We start from the raw sequence: 18393 nt of genomic DNA, 5'->3' as shown, positions 1-18393 counted from the left end.
GGGGGGGGGGGGCGCGGACACGTGCAGAGGTCAAGGGCATGCCAGGGAGAGGACAGAGCATGAGCCAAGGCACAGAGTGGGGAACTGTGGTAGGGTCAGTGAAGGCAGGCAGTTATCCATGAGAACATGGACACAGACCAGGGGCCCCGGGCACCTCCATCTCCACCAGGCTGGTGCCCAGGAGGGGCGGCTGGTGTGGGCATGTGCGCGGGGCCCTGAGCCAGCATCCTCCTGAGTTTGGGAGCTCCCTGAGGGCAGAGGGGGCCTCATGCATCGCTGCCCCACCCAGCCTGACACCTGGGCCACTCAAAGGACGCCTTCTTCACACAGCCTTCCTCTTTGCAGCAAGTCCTTTGTCATCCCAGGGGCAGCCCTTCCAGAGGGCCCCCTGTCCCCCTCACAGTTCATGTTCAAGTCGAAGGGAACCAAACTCCACTCCTCCAGCCTCTGCAGATAGCCAGGAGCATGTGGCCATGTCCCTGCAGGGATCGGGAGAAGTCCGGGAGAGGGGGACATTCTGGGGCAGCTAGCTCTTGCCACCTCACCAGAATCACCTCCTCCTTTGGGAGTAAATCTGCTCTTCTCTGACAAGAGTCTGGGTTTGGTGTGTGTAAAACAACATTTCCTGTCATTCACACAGAAGGACCTGACCAAAGCTTTAGTATCATTTCCCCCCAACTCCTCATCACTTCTGTAAGAGCTTGAGTGACAGGAAACCCACCAATCTGTTTCTTTTCTTAGTCCCCAGGAAGCCCGGCAACCTGTTTTCTCCAGGGTACAGTAAGCAGGAGGACCGAGAGAGGCCTGCAGCACCTCAGCTGCCTCTGCTTCCATCCTGATGCTGCCTTGACCTCTTGGCTCGACGGAATGGCCAGCAGAGCCTGAGCCTGAGCTCCGCTATGGGGCTGCTGCTCCTGGAGTCTTCGCACCCTCCAGCCGCCCCACGCCATGCTTCCCATCCTTACAGAATGGTGCAGAAGACGCTGCGATTGCTGTGGTAACCACCTTCCACGCGGGCGCTGATCCTGGTCGCCATGGCCGTCACCTTCTGCCCGCTGTGGGCTGCAGATGGGCCTCGGAGAGAACTTTCAAGGTGAGGCCGTGCTGGTGGGTTCACCAGGCGCCATGTGTCAGACCTGGAGGTGCAAAACGACAGTCCCTGAATCTGAGAGTCTGGAACATTTGCTGAATGCCCCACACCATCTCACCTTACGTTCAAGATCACTGGCTGCAGGTGTTTAAATCTGGGTGTCAGTTCTGCCTCCAAGACAATGAGGTGGGATGTGTGGGAAGCTAAGAGGCAAAAGTCCTGCGTTCTAGTTCCAGCTCTGCCTTCAACTATGCACATAATCTTGGACAAGGAAGCCTCCATTTCTCTATCTCTATAAGTATTTGGAGAAGATCAGAGACTTTTTCATTTCCCCCGCAGGAGTATGACATGCATGTGTATGGAAGCTTTAGTCATAATCACCTAAAACCAGAACCTACGTACCCTTCAGTCGACAAACTGATAAACAAGCGTGGTACATCTGTACAACAGAATGTCACTTGGCAACAACAGGAATGAAGGACATGTGACATCATGGACAAATCTCAGGTGTGTTAGGCTAAGTGAGAGAAGCCAGGCTCCAAAGACTATTTACTGTACGATTTCCTTAAATGACATTCTGGAAATTGCAAATCTATAGGGGACAGGCGTTGGTAGGTTTCCAGTCCCAGGCTCTTAGGGAGATTTTGAAGGGTCAGCAAAAGCTCTGGTCAGGGCTTTCTGTCATTTGAGTTACAAGGATCCACCTCTTACCCCAAATCCTAAATTGCTTATGCCAGTAACAGTATCATCTGTGCATTTTTATGATTCTGTAACGAGTAGGACTGCACAGGTGTGGATAGTGAGGGGCTGGCTACTGTGGGGTGAGTGAGAAGTGTGGAGGTATGTTCAGAGAATTGCCGGCATTTGAGTTTGGCAGCAGACAGCAAGCTGGGGCAGGAAAATTAGGACGCAACAGGGAATGCTGGGTAATGTCAGGCTGCCAGGTCTATGCTCTGTATCCTGGGGTCTCCAAAGGGACAGGAGGAAGCAGTCCCTAGGGAGTCCACAATACAATCTGCTGGGATGTGGGTAGAAAAGATTAGAATTCCTTTTTTAAAAATAAATTACGAATATATAAAACATATACGAAGTTTCCTCAATATTTTTTACTGAGAGTGTGTATAATTAGAAAAGGAAATGGAGATCACTACTATAGAAAAAGAGGATCCATCAAAGGTTTCTGACGAGGGCCGTGACATGACCAGAGCCGATCTAGACAGATGAATCTAGAAACTCGGCCAGGCCATAGGGCTGCTGCCGTAGGACAGGGCTATGGCCAGTGCAGGGGGGAGGCAGGAGGGAGGCAGTGATAGCGGTAGTAGTGGTTACCGCCTGTGTAACCAGTGTAGCAAAGCACCAACCAAGCAGAACAGAGTCGGCCCGTTCACCAGTGGAACAGCACCCTGGCAACAGGGGCCACAGGTCAGGGTGGGGGGGTGCTGAGATGTGAGCAGGGGTGATGGCAGTTGGGAAGAGGAGGTGCCAGATACAAGAACATTTCCGAAGCAGAATCCAGAGGACCTAGTAATGACTGACTGAACTCTGATGTTAGGGAGAAATTGGTCACAGAGGTTTTGCTGTCAGAATAGAGCAGAGGGTGAGGTCACTGAAACAGGGAGCGGGGATGGGGACGGACAGGGAGGTTCGGGGAAGATGAGTGTGAAGCAGTTGTACCCAGAGGCAGAGGTATTAAAAACAGGTGGCAGCAGCAATGGACAGTTTTTTAAAACCTCAGATCTAGGTCACATGAGCTTAGTGCATCTTAAATTGGTGTTACAAAGCAGACATTGTTAACTGGATTTTACTAAGACTCAAGGTATTGCCCAAGGAGCTGGCAGAGCTGAGATCTGAAACCACATACCCCTGACTCTTAAAGCCTGTTCTCTCCCAAGGAGGCAGTGCAGGTCCTCAGCACTGGTCTGCCTCAAAGTCCAAGCACACGCCTTTATCTGACCAGAGCGGGAAGCTGGCAGGACCGCAGGGAGCAAGGGCAGCTAGCATCCCGGGGCCTGGCTTCTCTAGTCGCCTCACTGTGGCTCTAGAAGACTGGGTTAGGCAGACTCCAGGCACTTACTTTTTCTTGAACACCAAGAACTTGTTGTTTTGCATGATACATTCTCGGTTGTTTGAGATCTGCTGAAAGATCGTCTTGCTGGTCTTGCCCTGGAAGATGATGTTCTCCTGCACCAGGGCCTTGGCGCGGCCCCGCACCGCAATGCCGTAGGCCCGGAACGAATGGATCCGGTTCTTTATCACCTGGGAGAGACAGCCACAGCTGGTCACACCCTGGGGATTCCCAGACTGGCTGGAGTGCCAGGTAAGTGAAATACCAGTTATAAACCTGAGGGGTAAGACATTGCTAAGGTAGGTCAGCACTGAGCCATGGGAGCTCAGGGAAGGGATGTTGAGATCAGGTGGGAGAACCAGGAAAGGCTTCCCGAAGGAGGTGATGGGTAAGCGGTAGGAGTTTATCAGGGGACGGCTGTTTCAAAAAGAAGCAACAATATGCAAATGCGGAGAGAGGTTGTACCAGAGGCAAGAACCTGGCAGAAAGAGGAGGCTGTACCAGAGGCAAGAACCACTGGCAACTCGACTGAGGCAGCAGCTCAGTGTCCCTGCTCCCGTCCTCTGCTTCCACAGTGCTCAGGCGCAGAGCCAAGGAAATTCTTTACTCCTTGCCTGAGTCACTACTCATGAAGCTGCAGAGCCAAAGAGAGGCATTGGGATGGTACTTTCACAAGTGTGGGGTCTGGGTTGGTTTGGCTCAACACTGAAACCCTGGCACCCAGTGCAGTGCTTTGCATGAAAAGAGAGCTCAGGGCTCATCTCTGGGGGAGACAGAGAGGCAGAGGAGCAGACGTGAAGTGCTCTGTGAGGCAGGAGGGTGGATGATAACACCTCTGATGCCCAGACAAGGGTACCTCAGACAGCCTGGGGGGTTAGGGAAGGCTTCCTGAAGAAAGTGACAGCCCAGCTGTGGGGCTGAGGCAGACAAGGGGCGGGCGTTGCAGATATGCAGGGAATAGTGTGCACACACGCCCTCCTCATGAAGCACCCAGTGCATTCTAGGTCCTGGGGGAGATGTTCTGTTAGGGGAGGGCTGAAATAGCCCTGAGCTTGACCTGGAGACCACAGAGATACCCCTGGAAACACCCCGCTCCTAGCTCTCTGCTGGTCCTCTTCTGTCCATCCTTCAGAGCTCAGGTCACATTGCCCCCGTTCCTGTGTGAAGTCCCACCTGTGTCCCAGGCTGGGTTTGCACAGGAGGAATTGTGTCCCTTGCAGGGCCGGGTGCACAGGCTGTCCTAGGGCTGAGCCCTGTGCTGGCACATGCATCGTACACACGCACACACGCACACACACCTTCGTGTCGGACCTGGGCAGTAGCTGCAGCCCGCTGCCCCGGTTGCCAATGATGTCATTTTCGATGACCACAGTGCTGTCGCCCTTGGTGATGATGCCATGGCCTCTGTTGTCATAGATACCGTTGCCCCGGAGCTCCACCTTGCACTGGGCCTCAACCTTGACCCCACTCTGGCGGTTGCAGGAGATGCTGTTGTTGGCCACGCGGGTAAGCTGGCTGCTCTGGGCTACAGTGATGCCTCTGTCCCCGTTAGCGTGGATCACATTGGTGAGGACGTGCAGCGCCTCACTGCTCTGGACGTAGAGTCCTGAGGCTGCGGGTGGAAGAGTTGGGGAGCAGGGTCAGTCCTGACAGCAGCAGTCAGGAGAAACCCTGGTGGAACTGTGCACCCCTGGGAGAGCGGTGGGGAAGAGGCAGCAATACTAGGAACAGCCCTTGGGAGTCGCATCTTTCAAGATGGAGGGCAAACCGAGCAGGAAGAAACCCGGGAGCATCAGGGAAAGTCTGTTCCCTCTGAACTCGGTTCTCACTACACAGGGAAAGGTGAGGCAGGCTCCTCGCCTCAGCTGCCCACGCGGCTCTCCCATGTGGCCTACTATGATATTACCGTCTGTGACGGGGAGCTCACGCCCTGCGTAAGGCTGCCCATTCCGCCTCCAGTCAGGTCTACCTGCTGGACAGCTGTTCTGTGTGTTTCTCTGCCTGTACTGAGATGGTATCTGCCTCCCTATCGTTTTGGGAAATTTTCTTCACAAGGGAAATTCTGCAATTTTTGAATAGAAAAATTAAGTATCCAAACTGTTAGAAACTTGGGAAAGAAATTGGTGTTTGGGGTTGTATATGCTTAGAGATGCTATGTGCTTACAGAAAAAAAGCCCCTCAAAATCACCAGGCTTAGAGCTGCATGGCTTGGTCAGGAGACAGCATGGCAGAGGGACCTGGGCGAGGGGTGGGGGGGGAGGTGGCCTCCCAGTGGTGACATCCACCCACCTTAAGACCCATAAGACCAAGAGGCATGGGGGGTGGAAGTTGTGGGGAGGGTGACAATGGGGGCCACATGGGAACTAGAAGTCTGTAAGTTCCGGCCTCTCAATGCCACCTGCGGGTTGCTTCTCCTGGCCTGGTGGAGAAGAGCAAATATAAATTGAGTATCCGTGAATTTATGTGGCTCTACCTGTCCTCCTGGACAGCATGGCCACATGGAGAAAGCCCTGAACTAGGAGGGGACAGAACTCCTCTTCTGCTGACTCCCACTCTCCCTGTCCTCTGCTGTCCCCAGGACAAGAGCTCACCAGTGCCCAGGAGCCTCCTTTTAACAAGACTTCCTCCGTTAGCCTCTACAGGGGCTCTGATCATCCCTCAGGTTTGGGAGCCTCGGAGTTAGAGCAGCTCTGTAAGCTGTTTTTTCCAATGCAATAAACACTGAGAATCTATCAGGTTTTTATCAAATTTAAGATAACCTGTGGATTTAAAGCACACTCTAATTCTCTGTACAAGAAAGAAAAATTGCCAATTAAACCACAATATGCCATCAATTGCAGATGGACATCATTAGATGTGAAGATGTGGAAAACGTGTCTCAGGCGAGTAATGTGTATGCCGGGTGTGGGATCTGCTGGGGCACCGACACCTTGAGATTCAGCTCCCTGCCTCAAGTTCATAGCCTGACAGAGTTGACAAAATAGCCACAGAAACATATCTTGTCCCAAGTCCCCAAGAAGTGCCAGTGGGGTGAGAGGGTAAGGACACAGGGTGCATTTATAGTGGGCTTTGAACTTCAAAGTTGTTTGGGATGTGTGGACGGGGGCAAGGGAATTTCAGGGAAGAGAAGCAGCGTGAGCAAGATGAGGTTGGGGGGCAGGAAAGATGGACTGAAGTTCAGGGAAGGTGAGGTCCAGAGGTCTGCGATACTGGGTAAGTGGCTGAAAGCAGTAGCCAACCAAGTGAGAAGGGCCCTTAAAACAGTGGAGGACAGAAGGCTCTGGAGCAGGGGGACACTCACCTCCGTTGTGATTAATACTGTTAGACTCAACAAGCGCTACGGTGACGGGCCGGCGCAGCGGGTCATCGTCCTTCTCCAGTTCTGTCTCCCAAAGGATGGCGTCCCCGTCCTCACTGAAGTTCTCCTGGGCCCCGTGACCTCCAGGGAACTCACGGGAGCCCTCCTTCTGACTGAACACTGCCACTCCATATAGGCCATTGTAGCTGACATGGTTGCTGGTGACGTGGGGCAGGCTGGACGACATCATCCACACGCCACAGCCCTTGTTAGCTGGGATGGCGAAAGGGGCTGGTCACGGACACCGAGCAGCGGGTGAGGCAGCACCCAGTGTCTCCCCAAGAGCAGAAGCAAAGATGGCTCTGGCCTGGGAGACAGAGTCCTTGACATGCTAATGGCCTTGGACAAGTCACGTAATGGCTGGAGGCTTTGCCTTCATCCAAGAGGGTAATAATCAGGTCAGTCTTACAACCAGGACCCTTCAGTAGTGTGTAAAAGTGCTCTGAGAACTGTCAAGGCCACAGCTCCAGAGCACACTAGCCCAAGCAACAGTGCCAAAGGGTCCTCAGAGTTCACCTGGCCCAACGCCTTCCTACATAGACATGGAGGTGGCCTCAGTTTGAATCCCAGCCCTATCACTTCCTGTCTATGACCTTCAGCAGGTTACTGAACCTCTCTGTGTCTCAGTTTCCTTGTTTTTAAGATAGGGTAAATAACCATATCTATCTCAGAAGGCAGTTATGAGGATTAAATGTGATAATGCATATAAAGCATCTAGCAAATAATAATATGATTATTATGGGGCACCTGGGTGGCTCAGCCAGTTAAGCATCCAACTTCAGCTCAGGTCATGATCCCACGGCTCATGAGTTCAAGCCCCACATCGGGCTCTGTGCTGACAGCTCAGAGCCTGGAGCCTCCTTCCAATTCTGTATCTCCCTGTCTCTCTCAAAAATAAATAAAACATAAAAAAATTAAGATGATGATGATTATTATTAGGGATATGGTCCAGAGAATAAGGCTCTGCTCAAAGTCACAGCATGAGTGAGAACAGTTTCTTTTTTTGGACTACCCTATTTCTCCATTCTATTTCCAGTTCTCTAGATCCAAAGAAAGGGGCGAGAGGAGTCAGATGCCCACGTCAGTGACTAAATGGCTCTGTCTTTACACCACTCCTGCCTTTTGCTATTTTAAATGGAGATGAAGGTCTCCGCTTCACTGGTCCCATGGGTTACAAGGTGATTTACGAGAGGCTCCTGTATTCTGAGAGGGGCTGTGTGGCTGTGGCCGGAGATCAGTGCTGTTCTGCAGGATGTCCTTGAGGCCCAGGGGAAGACTGTAACTTTCTCAGGACCCACAAGCTCGAGATGGAACCGGGCTGCCTCCCTCCCTGGCTGGGTTGGACCCGACCCATCCCCCCAGGAACATGCACCTCACCATAGATGGTGTTTCCTTCTATCAGTCCTTTGCCTTCATCTCCCACGACCACACCATCTGAGTAGCCAAAGCAGATGAGGTTGCTTCTGAGGACGGGGACTCCTCCTCGGCGGATGTCTACACCTCCCCACTGATTCTCACGGATGACATTTTCTATGGAAAGGCAGAAGAGAGGGTCAAGACCCAAGGGCCACCCACACTGGCCATGATAACTTGGGACAGCTGAGAGAAAGGACCTTCTGGACCAGGACACCAGGCCTTGCCCTGTCAGCATTCCAAATCTTGCTTGACATTTGGCTTGAGTGCTGTCTGCTTTCCTCAGGGGCAAGGTTTATATCTATCTTGTGCTCTCTCGCATTCCTAGTATCCATTGTACTCAGTGGCCTTAAGGACCGACGGCTAAGAATAAACTGGCTTTAGAGTCCCTGGACCAAGGCCAGGCAGGGGTGCCTGTCCTGGGGGATGTTTCTAGGAGGGCTGAGGCAGAAGCCAGCCATTCCCCCACCAGCCTGGTGAGGCACAAGCTGGTCCTTCTCAGCCTCAGCTCTGGACTCACCACACCTTCTCTCCTCATCTACCACCTCTCTGGGAGTGGGCCAAAGAGTCAGAATTCAGGGGAGTTGGTGCTGCGATACTGAGGCCCCCAGCACTACAGCTGGGCAGACTCTCCGTCTCCTGTGCAATGGCCCAGGAGACCCTGTGTGACTGGCCCCTTCCCACCTGTGACCCCATCTCACCCCCGGCCCCTCCTTCCCCACACCCAGTCAACCAGTAATCTCCCTGCTCCCCAGGCATGCCGGCTGTCTTTCACAGGTGGCCCTGCATGGAATTCTGGTTCTTTTCTCAGGCTTTGTCCTGTCACTCAGGTCTGGCCTTCTCAGAAATGTCTGCCCTGACCACACAATCCTAAATACCCACATAGTCCCTCTATCATTATATATAACATTTTACATATTATATACTTATATATATTTATGTAAATATATCAAAGTTAATAATATATAATTATTTTATCCCTAGAGCACTTATCACCCACAGGTATGTTTCTTCTGTGTGTGTGCATGTGCTTTTGTTTTCCCCTAAAATGTCAGTTCCTGACAGCAGGACCCCAAGGGCTGCTATATCCCCGGCTCCTGCACACATTGCGTGTTCCATAAACATCTGATGAATGAAGGCAGGATTTAGCCAGAGGGATTCACTAGACCAACCTCTCTCTATGTCCCAGGTGTGGCTATGCCCTGGGCTGAGGCTACAGGGGTGCAGCACACAGACGTGATCCTTGTCTTAGAGAACCTACTGCCTTCTATTAAAGGAGACTGACCTCACACAGATCCCTGAGAAATTAAGGAAGACATCCTACAGAGCATGCCTGCTGGGTACAGTGAGTGTTTGTGTGTACAGTGGGAAGTCAGGGCAGGCTTCCCCGAGGAAGTGACATTTAGGCTAAGACCTGAAGGCTGAGCAGGAGCTGGCCAGGCAGAGGGGAAATGGCGATGGGTTTCCAGAGCAGGAATAAGCCCATACAAAAGCCAAGAGGAGGGATTCAGTTTGTGTGCCATAACGGTTTCTGACAGTGTTATGTGAGCCAGCCAGTGAGATCTGTAAGCAGCAGGCCTGGCAAAGAGTGGACACACCCTCCCTGTTAGGCCCTCCTTGAGACACGCACAGCCAGTGTGTGTGGAGCAGTGAGTGACACGGACAGAAGTGGCCAGGCTGCTGAGGTGAAGGACTGGGCAGGGGGCAAGGCTGGGGAGGTTGGGTCGGCTGGTGGTTGCTGGTTGGCCACGCCTCTAAGCACTTCCCGCCCCTACCTGTGATGAGGCCTTTGCCATTCTCGTTCACTGCTATGCCCGCTGCACGGCCCTTGAAAATGTGGTTCCCGCTAAAATGGAAGGGAAGAAGAAAAGAGTAAGATGAGACCGCTGTCCTGTGTCAAAGCCAGTGCCTGCTCAAGGTGATGACCTTCTTTTGTGGCCTTCCCCAGACTACACAAGTCCACAGAGGCATAAAGCATTTCCTGCAGTCCTAGAAGCCAGGCATTTATAAATCTTCAGTGGTCTTGCAGACAACTTGATCCAGAACTAAATCAGTAACTATGCCATACAAGACAATGATACTCGGGTTTCTGTGGCCTCTCCTGACTGCCACTCACATGCAAACTCTGTTTGAAACGCAGGTCATCGTGGTGCACAGGTGACAAGTCAACAATCAGTCGTGTCAAGAATTCCTAGGAGGCTGTGCTAACCTTATTTGGGCATGATTTGTGCCCAAAGTCTGAATCAGAGTCTCTGCCTGTAATGAGCCTACAATCTCCTGTTTGTATCCAACAGCTACCCTTTATCTTACTTTCTGTTAACTTAATCATGCATCCCCTGAATGACAACATAAAATAATGACATGCCTTAAAAAAAGAAAACCAGATTTTCAAAACGGAGGTTTTAAGAATATCAGGGAATGTGTATGTGAAACCTCGTGGGCTGGCTGAGCCACATACCGACAACACAGGCAGACATGCTCCTGCTCAGAGAAACACACACAGCCCTCACTTCCACGGAAAGGCCTTGCGAATGCAACACTAGACACCTGAGCATGTTTAAGGACCTGCATTGCTCTCTGGTCTCAGCACCTTGGTTTCCCACCTGTTAACACAAAGCCAGTCACATCAGGACATTAGCACAATTGGGTTATCCCTGGAGGACACACATTTGCTGTTTGTTAGTTTTATGAACAGGAATGCTGTGACCTCCTTTCTTTCTGGAAGAGTAGCCGCCTCCTCTTTTAGGAGACAACCTTCTACTTCCTACCATGTGTCTGAGGGAATTAGGTCCAAATATTCATCTGGCTCTTTAGAGCCTAACACAGGGCTCAGCATTCCACAGAACATTACTGCGTAAGAGTTGGCTAAGTTTCCCCATCTCCTAGGACAGAGTCCAAAGGGTTTACATCCTTGGGGGAAAAACCCAGCAAATTATGTTGACGCTGGGGAACCCAAACATCAACTGCACCCACGCTATGCAACTGAGTTGAACAAGTGAAATCATTTGTTGAAGACATTCCAATTTTTGCCCCCAGACAGATCTGAAGAGTGTTTTGATCTGGGTACAATTCGGTCAGCAGAGGGTTACTGTGGGTTTCTAGAATTCACGGTCAGACACAGTCCCGGGGCTCGGGCATTCCTATTTCTGAGAACTCTGCCAAAGCAGCAAATGCATGACTGGTCTGTTTTTAATACAAACCTCACCTCCAGAAAAGACCCATGGCCTCTTGGAGAAGTATGTGTCTGTATGTTCAGAGGGAGAGCAAAACAAAGATAAAAGAGGTATCAGAAAACATTGAGGAAAAGGGAAGAGATCACTGTTCCAAGAACCAATGGCAGGATGTGTATAGCGGATGAGGCAGTTTGAACCCTGTGCTTCTGTGAAGCCAAAGGCAAAAAGAGAAACACAAAAGGTTACAAAACTCTCACTGGCAAAAAGAGTGCCTGCCGTGGTTTGCCTTGCCCAGGCTACTTCGGGGATCTCAAATTCCATTCTGTACCCTCCCCCAGATCCCTACCTTCCATCACAAAAGAACATAAAAGAAAAAAGCACAACCTATTCTCTCAAAGAGGTTCTGGTTCTTTGTTTTAAAAGATTTTAGGGGCGCCTGAGTGGCTCAGTTAGCTAGGCGTCTGACCTCAGCTCAGGTCGTGATCTCGCAGTCTGTGGGTTTGAGCCCCATGTCGGGCTCTGTGCTGACAGCTCCGAACCTGGAGCCTGCTTCCGATTCTGTGTTTCCCTCTTTCTCTGCCCCTGCTTGTTCTCTGTCTCTCTCAAAAATAATAAACATTTAAAAAATAAAGATTTTAATAATCTCTATACCCAGCATGGGGCTTAAACTCACAACTCAAGATCAAGAGTCATACATTCCACTGATTTAGCCAGCCAGGAGCCCCTCAAATAGATTCTGTTTTAAAAACCAAGACAGAGGTGCCTGGGTGGCTCAGTCGGTTAAGCATCAGACTTCTGCTCAGGTAGTGATCTCACAGTCTGTGGGTTCAAGCCCCATGTCGGGCTCTGTGCTGACAGCTCTGAACCTGGAGCCTGCTTCAGATTCTGTCTCCCTCTCTCTCTGACCCTCCCCTGTTCATGCTGTCTCGTTCTCTCTCAAAAAAAAAAAAAAAAAACATTAAAAAAAATTTAAAAACTGAGACAGTAGTCTGACTGTAACAGTCCTTGCTCAAAACTCTTCAGCAGTTCCCTAGCACCCACATGGTTAAGTTCAAACTTCTCAGATTTGGTGTGTGGCTGCTATAATAAATTACCATATACCTAGTGCCATAACACAACATAAATTTATTACCTTCTTGATTAGGAGGTCACAAGTCCAAAAGGGGTCCTATAGGACTAAACCAAGGTGGCAGCAGACGTGTGTTCCTGGCACAGAAGGTCCGTGGGTTATCACTTCTTGTCTTTTCCAGCCTCTCCAGGCCACCCGCCTGGACTTCCTGGCCTACAGCCTCATCACCCTGACCTCTGTTTCTATTGTCACAATTCCTCCTCACGACTGATTCTCTTGCTTCCCTCTAAGGATCTTTACGATTTACATAAGGGGCCTACCTGGATAATCCACGATGGTCTCCCCACTTTAAGGTTCTTAATTTAATCACATTTGCAATATCTCTTTTGCCATGAAAGATAACATATTTGCAGGTTCCAAGGATTGGGAAGTGGATGTATCTGGAGAGTCATTATTCTGCAGATCACACTCGGTATCGGAGGGTCTGTGTTCCAGCATCAACCTGCCTTTGTAGGCTGATCCTCTACTCAACCTTCTGGGCATCTCGTGGCAGACACACCACATTTATTACCATTTTTCCCAGACACATCCTGGATTTCACTGCCCCTGAGCCCAGAATGCCATCAACCCAGCCACAAAATCCTACCTACCCTTTAACACACAACTTGTTCCCTTCCGACTCACTCAGCTGAAACTGTGGCTGGCTCCTCTGTCACTCTGTCACTTACACGAAGACCTACTGAAGCACTATTTGTGGGTCCATCTCCAGCATGAGACTGTAAACACCATGGAGCAGAGACTGTTCTTACACACTTTGTATATCACGGTCCCCTTACACAGAGAGTGAACACTTAAATGTGTGTTAAATGATAGCCAGCATATGTATAAACATATACTCTTAAGGTAATAATGCAAAAGATGGAGAAAGAACTCTGTGACCACTGTTTTCAGTAAGCTGTCTGTAACGGTAAGAAATAGATGCCTAACGGTAATAGGACCGGTTCAAAAATTAGGGAATCTCAAAACAATGGAATGTTCTGAAACTTTCCAAAACCAATAAAGGCCATGCAACCACATGGAAAAGCACATCTGGAATAAGCAAAGGGAAAAAACACTTCAGAATATATTGCTGTGCATTGGTTCCAGTTATTTTCCTAAAGCAGGACATACCTGTGTGAGTCTTCTGTTTAAAAACTTTGAATGACTCCCCATTATCTAGACAGAATAAATGACCTTCCTCATCTGGGTGCACAAAAGGCTTGCTCCTCTGGCCCTGAGCTCTCTTCCCATCACCCCTTCCACTGTGCTGCGCAGTAGAGATGGAAGGCCATGGGGAGAGAGATCATGCCGCAGTGGCCACAGGACCCACGACTTTCCGGCACAGTCCTGCTTTAAAACATTTTATACCAATGTCACAACTTGTGTCAGACGTGTTCTCAAGACTCAGCGGACTGTCAGCCATCCCCTGAGTCTGCAGTGCTCTGCTGCCTTTACTAGGAACACCCACTCCCATCTCTGTGAGAGTCTACCTTCTGCCCATAGTTCAAAGTCCACCTCTAATGCCCCTTTGTAACGAGGCCTTCCCCGCCTCCTGTAGAGCACTTCAGTAGCGTTTATCAGTCTGCCCCTCGGAGAGCTGGGATGGCCGCTCCACGCTCCCAGCAACGCCACTGCCCTTCTCACCTACAGCTCGCACGCTGGTCCACCACGGCGCGCTATGCGCGGTGGCCAGGTGCGCTCCTGGATGTTCACACAGCATACTAGGCAGCCGCTCTCAATTGGACAGAGTTGTGAGGTGAGTGGAAATCTTTAGGCCACCTCTATCTTAGAGTTAGGTCTGGTCATGTGTGTCCTCCACGCTACGGTGAGCTCTGGGGGAGCGCAGTGCTCTTTTGTTATCATTATTAGAGGTGCTCAGCCACATCTGCTGAGGGAACGTGAACAAAAGCGCCTGTGTTACTGCAGTGGGATCAGGGTGGAGTCTTGTCTCTGCTTGCTTTGCTATATATACTGTTGTTTCAGTAAACAAAAATGTTCTCAAATGGAGGAAACCTACTGTGTAGGAAGCAGAGATCAGAGAGGAAAGAAGGGACGACGGTAGAGGGCGGTCTGGGTGTAGCACACCTACCTCACGACTGGATTGCCGTGGTACAGGATATAAATGCCAGCCTCCTTATTTGAAAAGATTTGATTGTTGCGGATGATGCCTTTCCCATTGCCAAGGACGACAATGCCAGAACGAAGGCCGTGGTGGATCTGGTTACACTGCAAGGGGACAGGAGACACCACAGAACACAGCTCAGACCCACCGGCAAGAAGCAGAGTGCCCAACTGCCGACCCACAACAGGGCCCAGGGGGACACAGTGGAGAAGGTGCCATTGCAGCGTCTGGCCTGGCACATGACAAAGTGAGTGGGCCACACTGCTGCCTGGTGCACACACAAAGCCGTGAGAATCCAAGAGAGGAGTCCTCGCCGCCCCGCCTCTTGCTCTGCACCCACAAGGCATGCTACTGAGCGCGGCCGAGCCTCCAGAGTCCTCTGTGCACATGGCCTAGGGTCCAGGGAGCTCAGTTCTCAGGGAAGGGCAGCACCCATTACATGATGATGTTGGCCACGTGCAGTCCCAAGCGGGCCACCTCCAGGCTCTCACTCCTCACTTCCCATTCAGGGAAGGCCTGTGGCAAGGTGTGGCTCTGGGGGGGCTGTGATCACAGAAGCTGTATGTGCTATAAACAAACACCCTTAGATTTATTTTGAATGTCTCTTTGTACGCATGGGGACAGTGGCACAGGGCCATACAGTATGCGACAGCGCCAGGTCTGAAACCTAGCTCTCCTGCTTCCCAGTGAGCTGCTTTGGCACAGTGACATTTTCAGATAACAAATGATAATAAAATTGTTTCACTCCGTTAAGTTAGAGCCTAGATCCCTTCCTATACTTAAACCAGGAAGTTAGTGGTTTCTCTTCCAAAACGATTTCACAGAAGCAAAGTTCTAGTTTGCTTTAAAATGTTCCACACTGGAAGCAATTCTATTCTTACGCACTTTCCAAATTTTCTCCTGAAGGATTTGGCAGACTCGCCAGGGTAACCACTGCCTAACACAAGTCCCTCACACGGCTGCGAAAAGCTCGGAGAAAGAAGCGTAAGCAGTGGCATTTCCATCCCCACACCCTTTCATGAAGCTAAGACAGAAACATAACGCCCCCTGGCCCCCAACTGCTAAACTGACCTGTCCCCTCTGTCCCTGGGAAGGCAAACTCCTCTCGTCTCTCTGGCAACAGTGGCATTAATTTCCTCAGGCAAGGCCATGCCCCAGATGCCAGCTGCATGGCAGAAATGCAGTGAGAGGAAGGGGTTGAAAGAGGTCACTGGCTAGGCATGTCTTTTTAAATACAGTTAGGAACTTTCATTCCTCTGCACTGGCAAGGGTGGTCTTTTATTTTTGAGAGAGAGATAGAGAGAGAGACAGAGCAAACACGCACATGGGTGGGGGCAGAGAGAGAGGATTTGGACAGAGGATCCAAAGCTGGCTCTGTGCCATCAGTAGTGAGCCCAACACAGGTTTCAAACTCACAAACCATGAGATCACGACCTGAGCCAAGGTCGGGACCTTCAACTGACTCAGCCGCCCAGGCGCCCCAAAGGGCAGTCTAATATAATGGGTTAAGAACATTGACCCTGAGTCAGAACCGTCTGGTTTCAAATTCCAGCTCTGTCATTAACTGTATGATTTGGGGCAACATCCTTAGTGTCTTTTTGTGCCTCAATGTCATCATCCATAAAATGGGATAGTAATAATTCTATCACACAGGGTTGTGTAAAGATTAAACCACAAGTAAATATATACAAAGTGATAAGCACTATGATAAGGGCAGATATTATTTTTTCAAGGCCATAAGAAGTCTGGGACATTCCCTAGTTCCTGGCATATGTCTCTCTCAAGGAAGGCCTGAGCAGAAAAAGGGGCTGGTCTCTCGTGTCACTGGTCCTATCTCCTACCATTTCAAGTGGCTTTCCCATTGGTGTAAAATTAAACTCACATGGCTTCACAATATTCATGAGGCAGATAATCTTCAGAACTAAATATTCTAGGGGGACCTGGGTGGCTCAGTTGGTTAAGTGCCAGACTTGATCTCACAGGTCATGATCATGATCAGGTCAGGATCTCACAGTTTGTGGGTTTGAGCTCCACATCAGGCTCTGTGCTGACAGCTCATCAGAGCCTGGAGCCTGCTTTGGATTCTGTGTCTCCCTCCCTCCCTCTCTCTCTTTCAAAAATAAACATGAAAAAAAAAAGAACTAAATATCCTAAATGCCCTTTTTATAGTGAAGAATGATCTAATGTGGGGTTTTAGTTTTGAGCCAGGTGTCTTGTAGGGCAGATATCATATCTTTATTCTTATCAAACTCAAAGCCAACCAGAACTTATCAGGGCTGAGGAAGTGCTCTGTGACATTTCCCTGTCTAGCCAGTCCTCTTTTTTCCTAACAAGGAGACTGCAGGAAGGTGACTTATTCAAAGCCACTCCTATTATGTGAAGAAGGAGACAGAGAGTCACAAGGACACACAGAGAAAAGGGCAGGAACCACTTGCAAACAGGAACAATATCAATTCAAGATGGCAAAATTTATTTAAGTAATCTCAGAAAAGGCTTGAGAACTGAGAGCCACTCTGAAAAGAGCACGAAGACAGAGAAAAGTACCAGTATGAGTGGGTTGGACTTTTTCCGGATGTCCACGCCCGCCTCCGCGTTGTGGTAAATGTTGTTGCCGGCGATCAAGCCTCCACCCTCCAAGCGAAGGAAGATGCCTGACGCTCTGCATCGGTGAATGTCATTCCTGAGCATGACAATCTAGGCCGAAAAGAGAAAGCCGAGAAAGCCGTTTGTTTTCTCGTCCCAGGTTTAAAAACAAAAAGAAAACCCTTAAGAAAAACCCACCTGAGTCCTTCCCTTACCATCTGCCCCCTCCTTCCCCCCTGCTGTGCCAGGGTCCAAGGTCGGCCTCTTTCTGCCTGGTGTGCTCCCCGGGAGCTGAGGAGCTCTGTGCCCCGCTGGGCCCTGCCCTACAGCCTCCTTACCAACCACAGTGGCTCGTTAATAAAACTTGGACGGAAGCTCGGCCCCATGCCCCGTGGCCACAACTTCTGAACAGAACGACTGGCTGACCAGATGGAAAGGACCCTCAGAGACGCTGGGATTTAGTGGTCTCCAAACTCTACACACACCTGGTCTCTCCAGGTTCTAAGGGCACAGCTAACCACGAATGGAACCAAGGTCCACATGCGCTGTTGCTAAAATTCACCTGCCGGAGGGGCGCCTGGGTGGCTCAGTTAAGCATCCGACTCTTGATTTTAGCTCAGGTCATGATCTCACGGTTCATGTTGTCTGGCTCTGCACTGACAGCCCGGAGCCTGTTGGGATTCTCTCTCTCCCTCCTCCGCTCATGCTCATTCTCTCTCAAAATAAGGTTTAATAAAATAAAATAAAATAAAAATTCACCTGTTTGAGAAAGCACCTGAGGATAACCTCCCCACCTTCCCTTTCACTTTGTAAGAGAAAGGGCTATTTTTGTCCATTCTGAATCTTTCTCAGGAGTGTTATCTTGGGGTGCTCCTCAGTTTGGGGTTTTAAGGGAACAATTAGAAGTATTGGTACAGGAAGCTTTTAAACAAGGTACTACAACTCAGCATCGAGCTTATTTAAAGGGATGACTGCCATTTACATTTTCTTTTCATGCTAAATAGGTATATTAAAGATTCAGAATATATTTGTATTGTTCTAAGCAATTGTGTATTAGTAGTAAAAACATATTACATCAGAATAAACTGTGTGCTACTAGTAAACAATAGGTAACATTGAAATAACCATCTAGGAGGGTTAGGTAGGTAGCAACATTCTTGCTGTTTACGATGGAGAGCGCTAACCAGAGCAGTCACTGCTCCCACACTTACAAGAACAGAATCAGATGCTTTACAAAAACACACCCTTTCTTGAACCCGTCTGAGAACTGAGGTTGCAGGACGGCCAACAAGCCTGAAATCCAAGGAAAACAGGCAGCTCCCAGGAGACGAGAGGGGAGCACCTGCCTGCCCGGCTGCACATGGTGCCACGTGAACCGGTAAGAATTCAGCTACAGGGTTCAGCGCATTGTTGAAGGCCAAGTGTGAACCGGTGCGACATTGCAGGAGCCCTGGAAGTAGGTATGTGTACTTCTCCAGGGA

The 18393-nt window shown here is 50.1% G+C and overlaps 1 protein-coding gene across 2 annotated transcripts in view; it reads right to left on the bottom strand.

The window, feature by feature from the left end:
• Positions 1 to 6: 6 nt before the first annotated feature.
• Positions 7 to 18393, bottom strand: part of FBXO10 (F-box protein 10) — a 50797-nt gene continuing 32410 nt past the window's right edge. For both annotated transcript variants that reach the window (XM_029920852.1, XM_029920850.1), the window contains exons 4-11: positions 16874 to 17023; positions 14297 to 14433; positions 9702 to 9772; positions 7891 to 8043; positions 6457 to 6726; positions 4454 to 4767; positions 3165 to 3346; positions 7 to 1136 (exon numbers count right to left, since the gene is read on the bottom strand). In XM_029920852.1, coding sequence (XP_029776712.1) covers positions 962 to 1136; positions 3165 to 3346; positions 4454 to 4767; positions 6457 to 6726; positions 7891 to 8043; positions 9702 to 9772; positions 14297 to 14433; positions 16874 to 17023 — 1452 coding nt within the window. In that variant the 3' untranslated portion in view covers positions 7 to 961. The remainder of the gene's footprint in view (positions 1137 to 3164; positions 3347 to 4453; positions 4768 to 6456; positions 6727 to 7890; positions 8044 to 9701; positions 9773 to 14296; positions 14434 to 16873; positions 17024 to 18393) is intronic.

Source organism: Suricata suricatta, chromosome 13 (assembly GCF_006229205.1).
Source record: "Suricata suricatta isolate VVHF042 chromosome 13, meerkat_22Aug2017_6uvM2_HiC, whole genome shotgun sequence".
Classification (NCBI taxonomy): Eukaryota; Metazoa; Chordata; class Mammalia; order Carnivora; family Herpestidae; genus Suricata; species Suricata suricatta.
The sequence above is the reverse complement of the archived record's forward strand: the minus strand, read 5'-3'. Positions and strand labels throughout refer to the sequence as shown.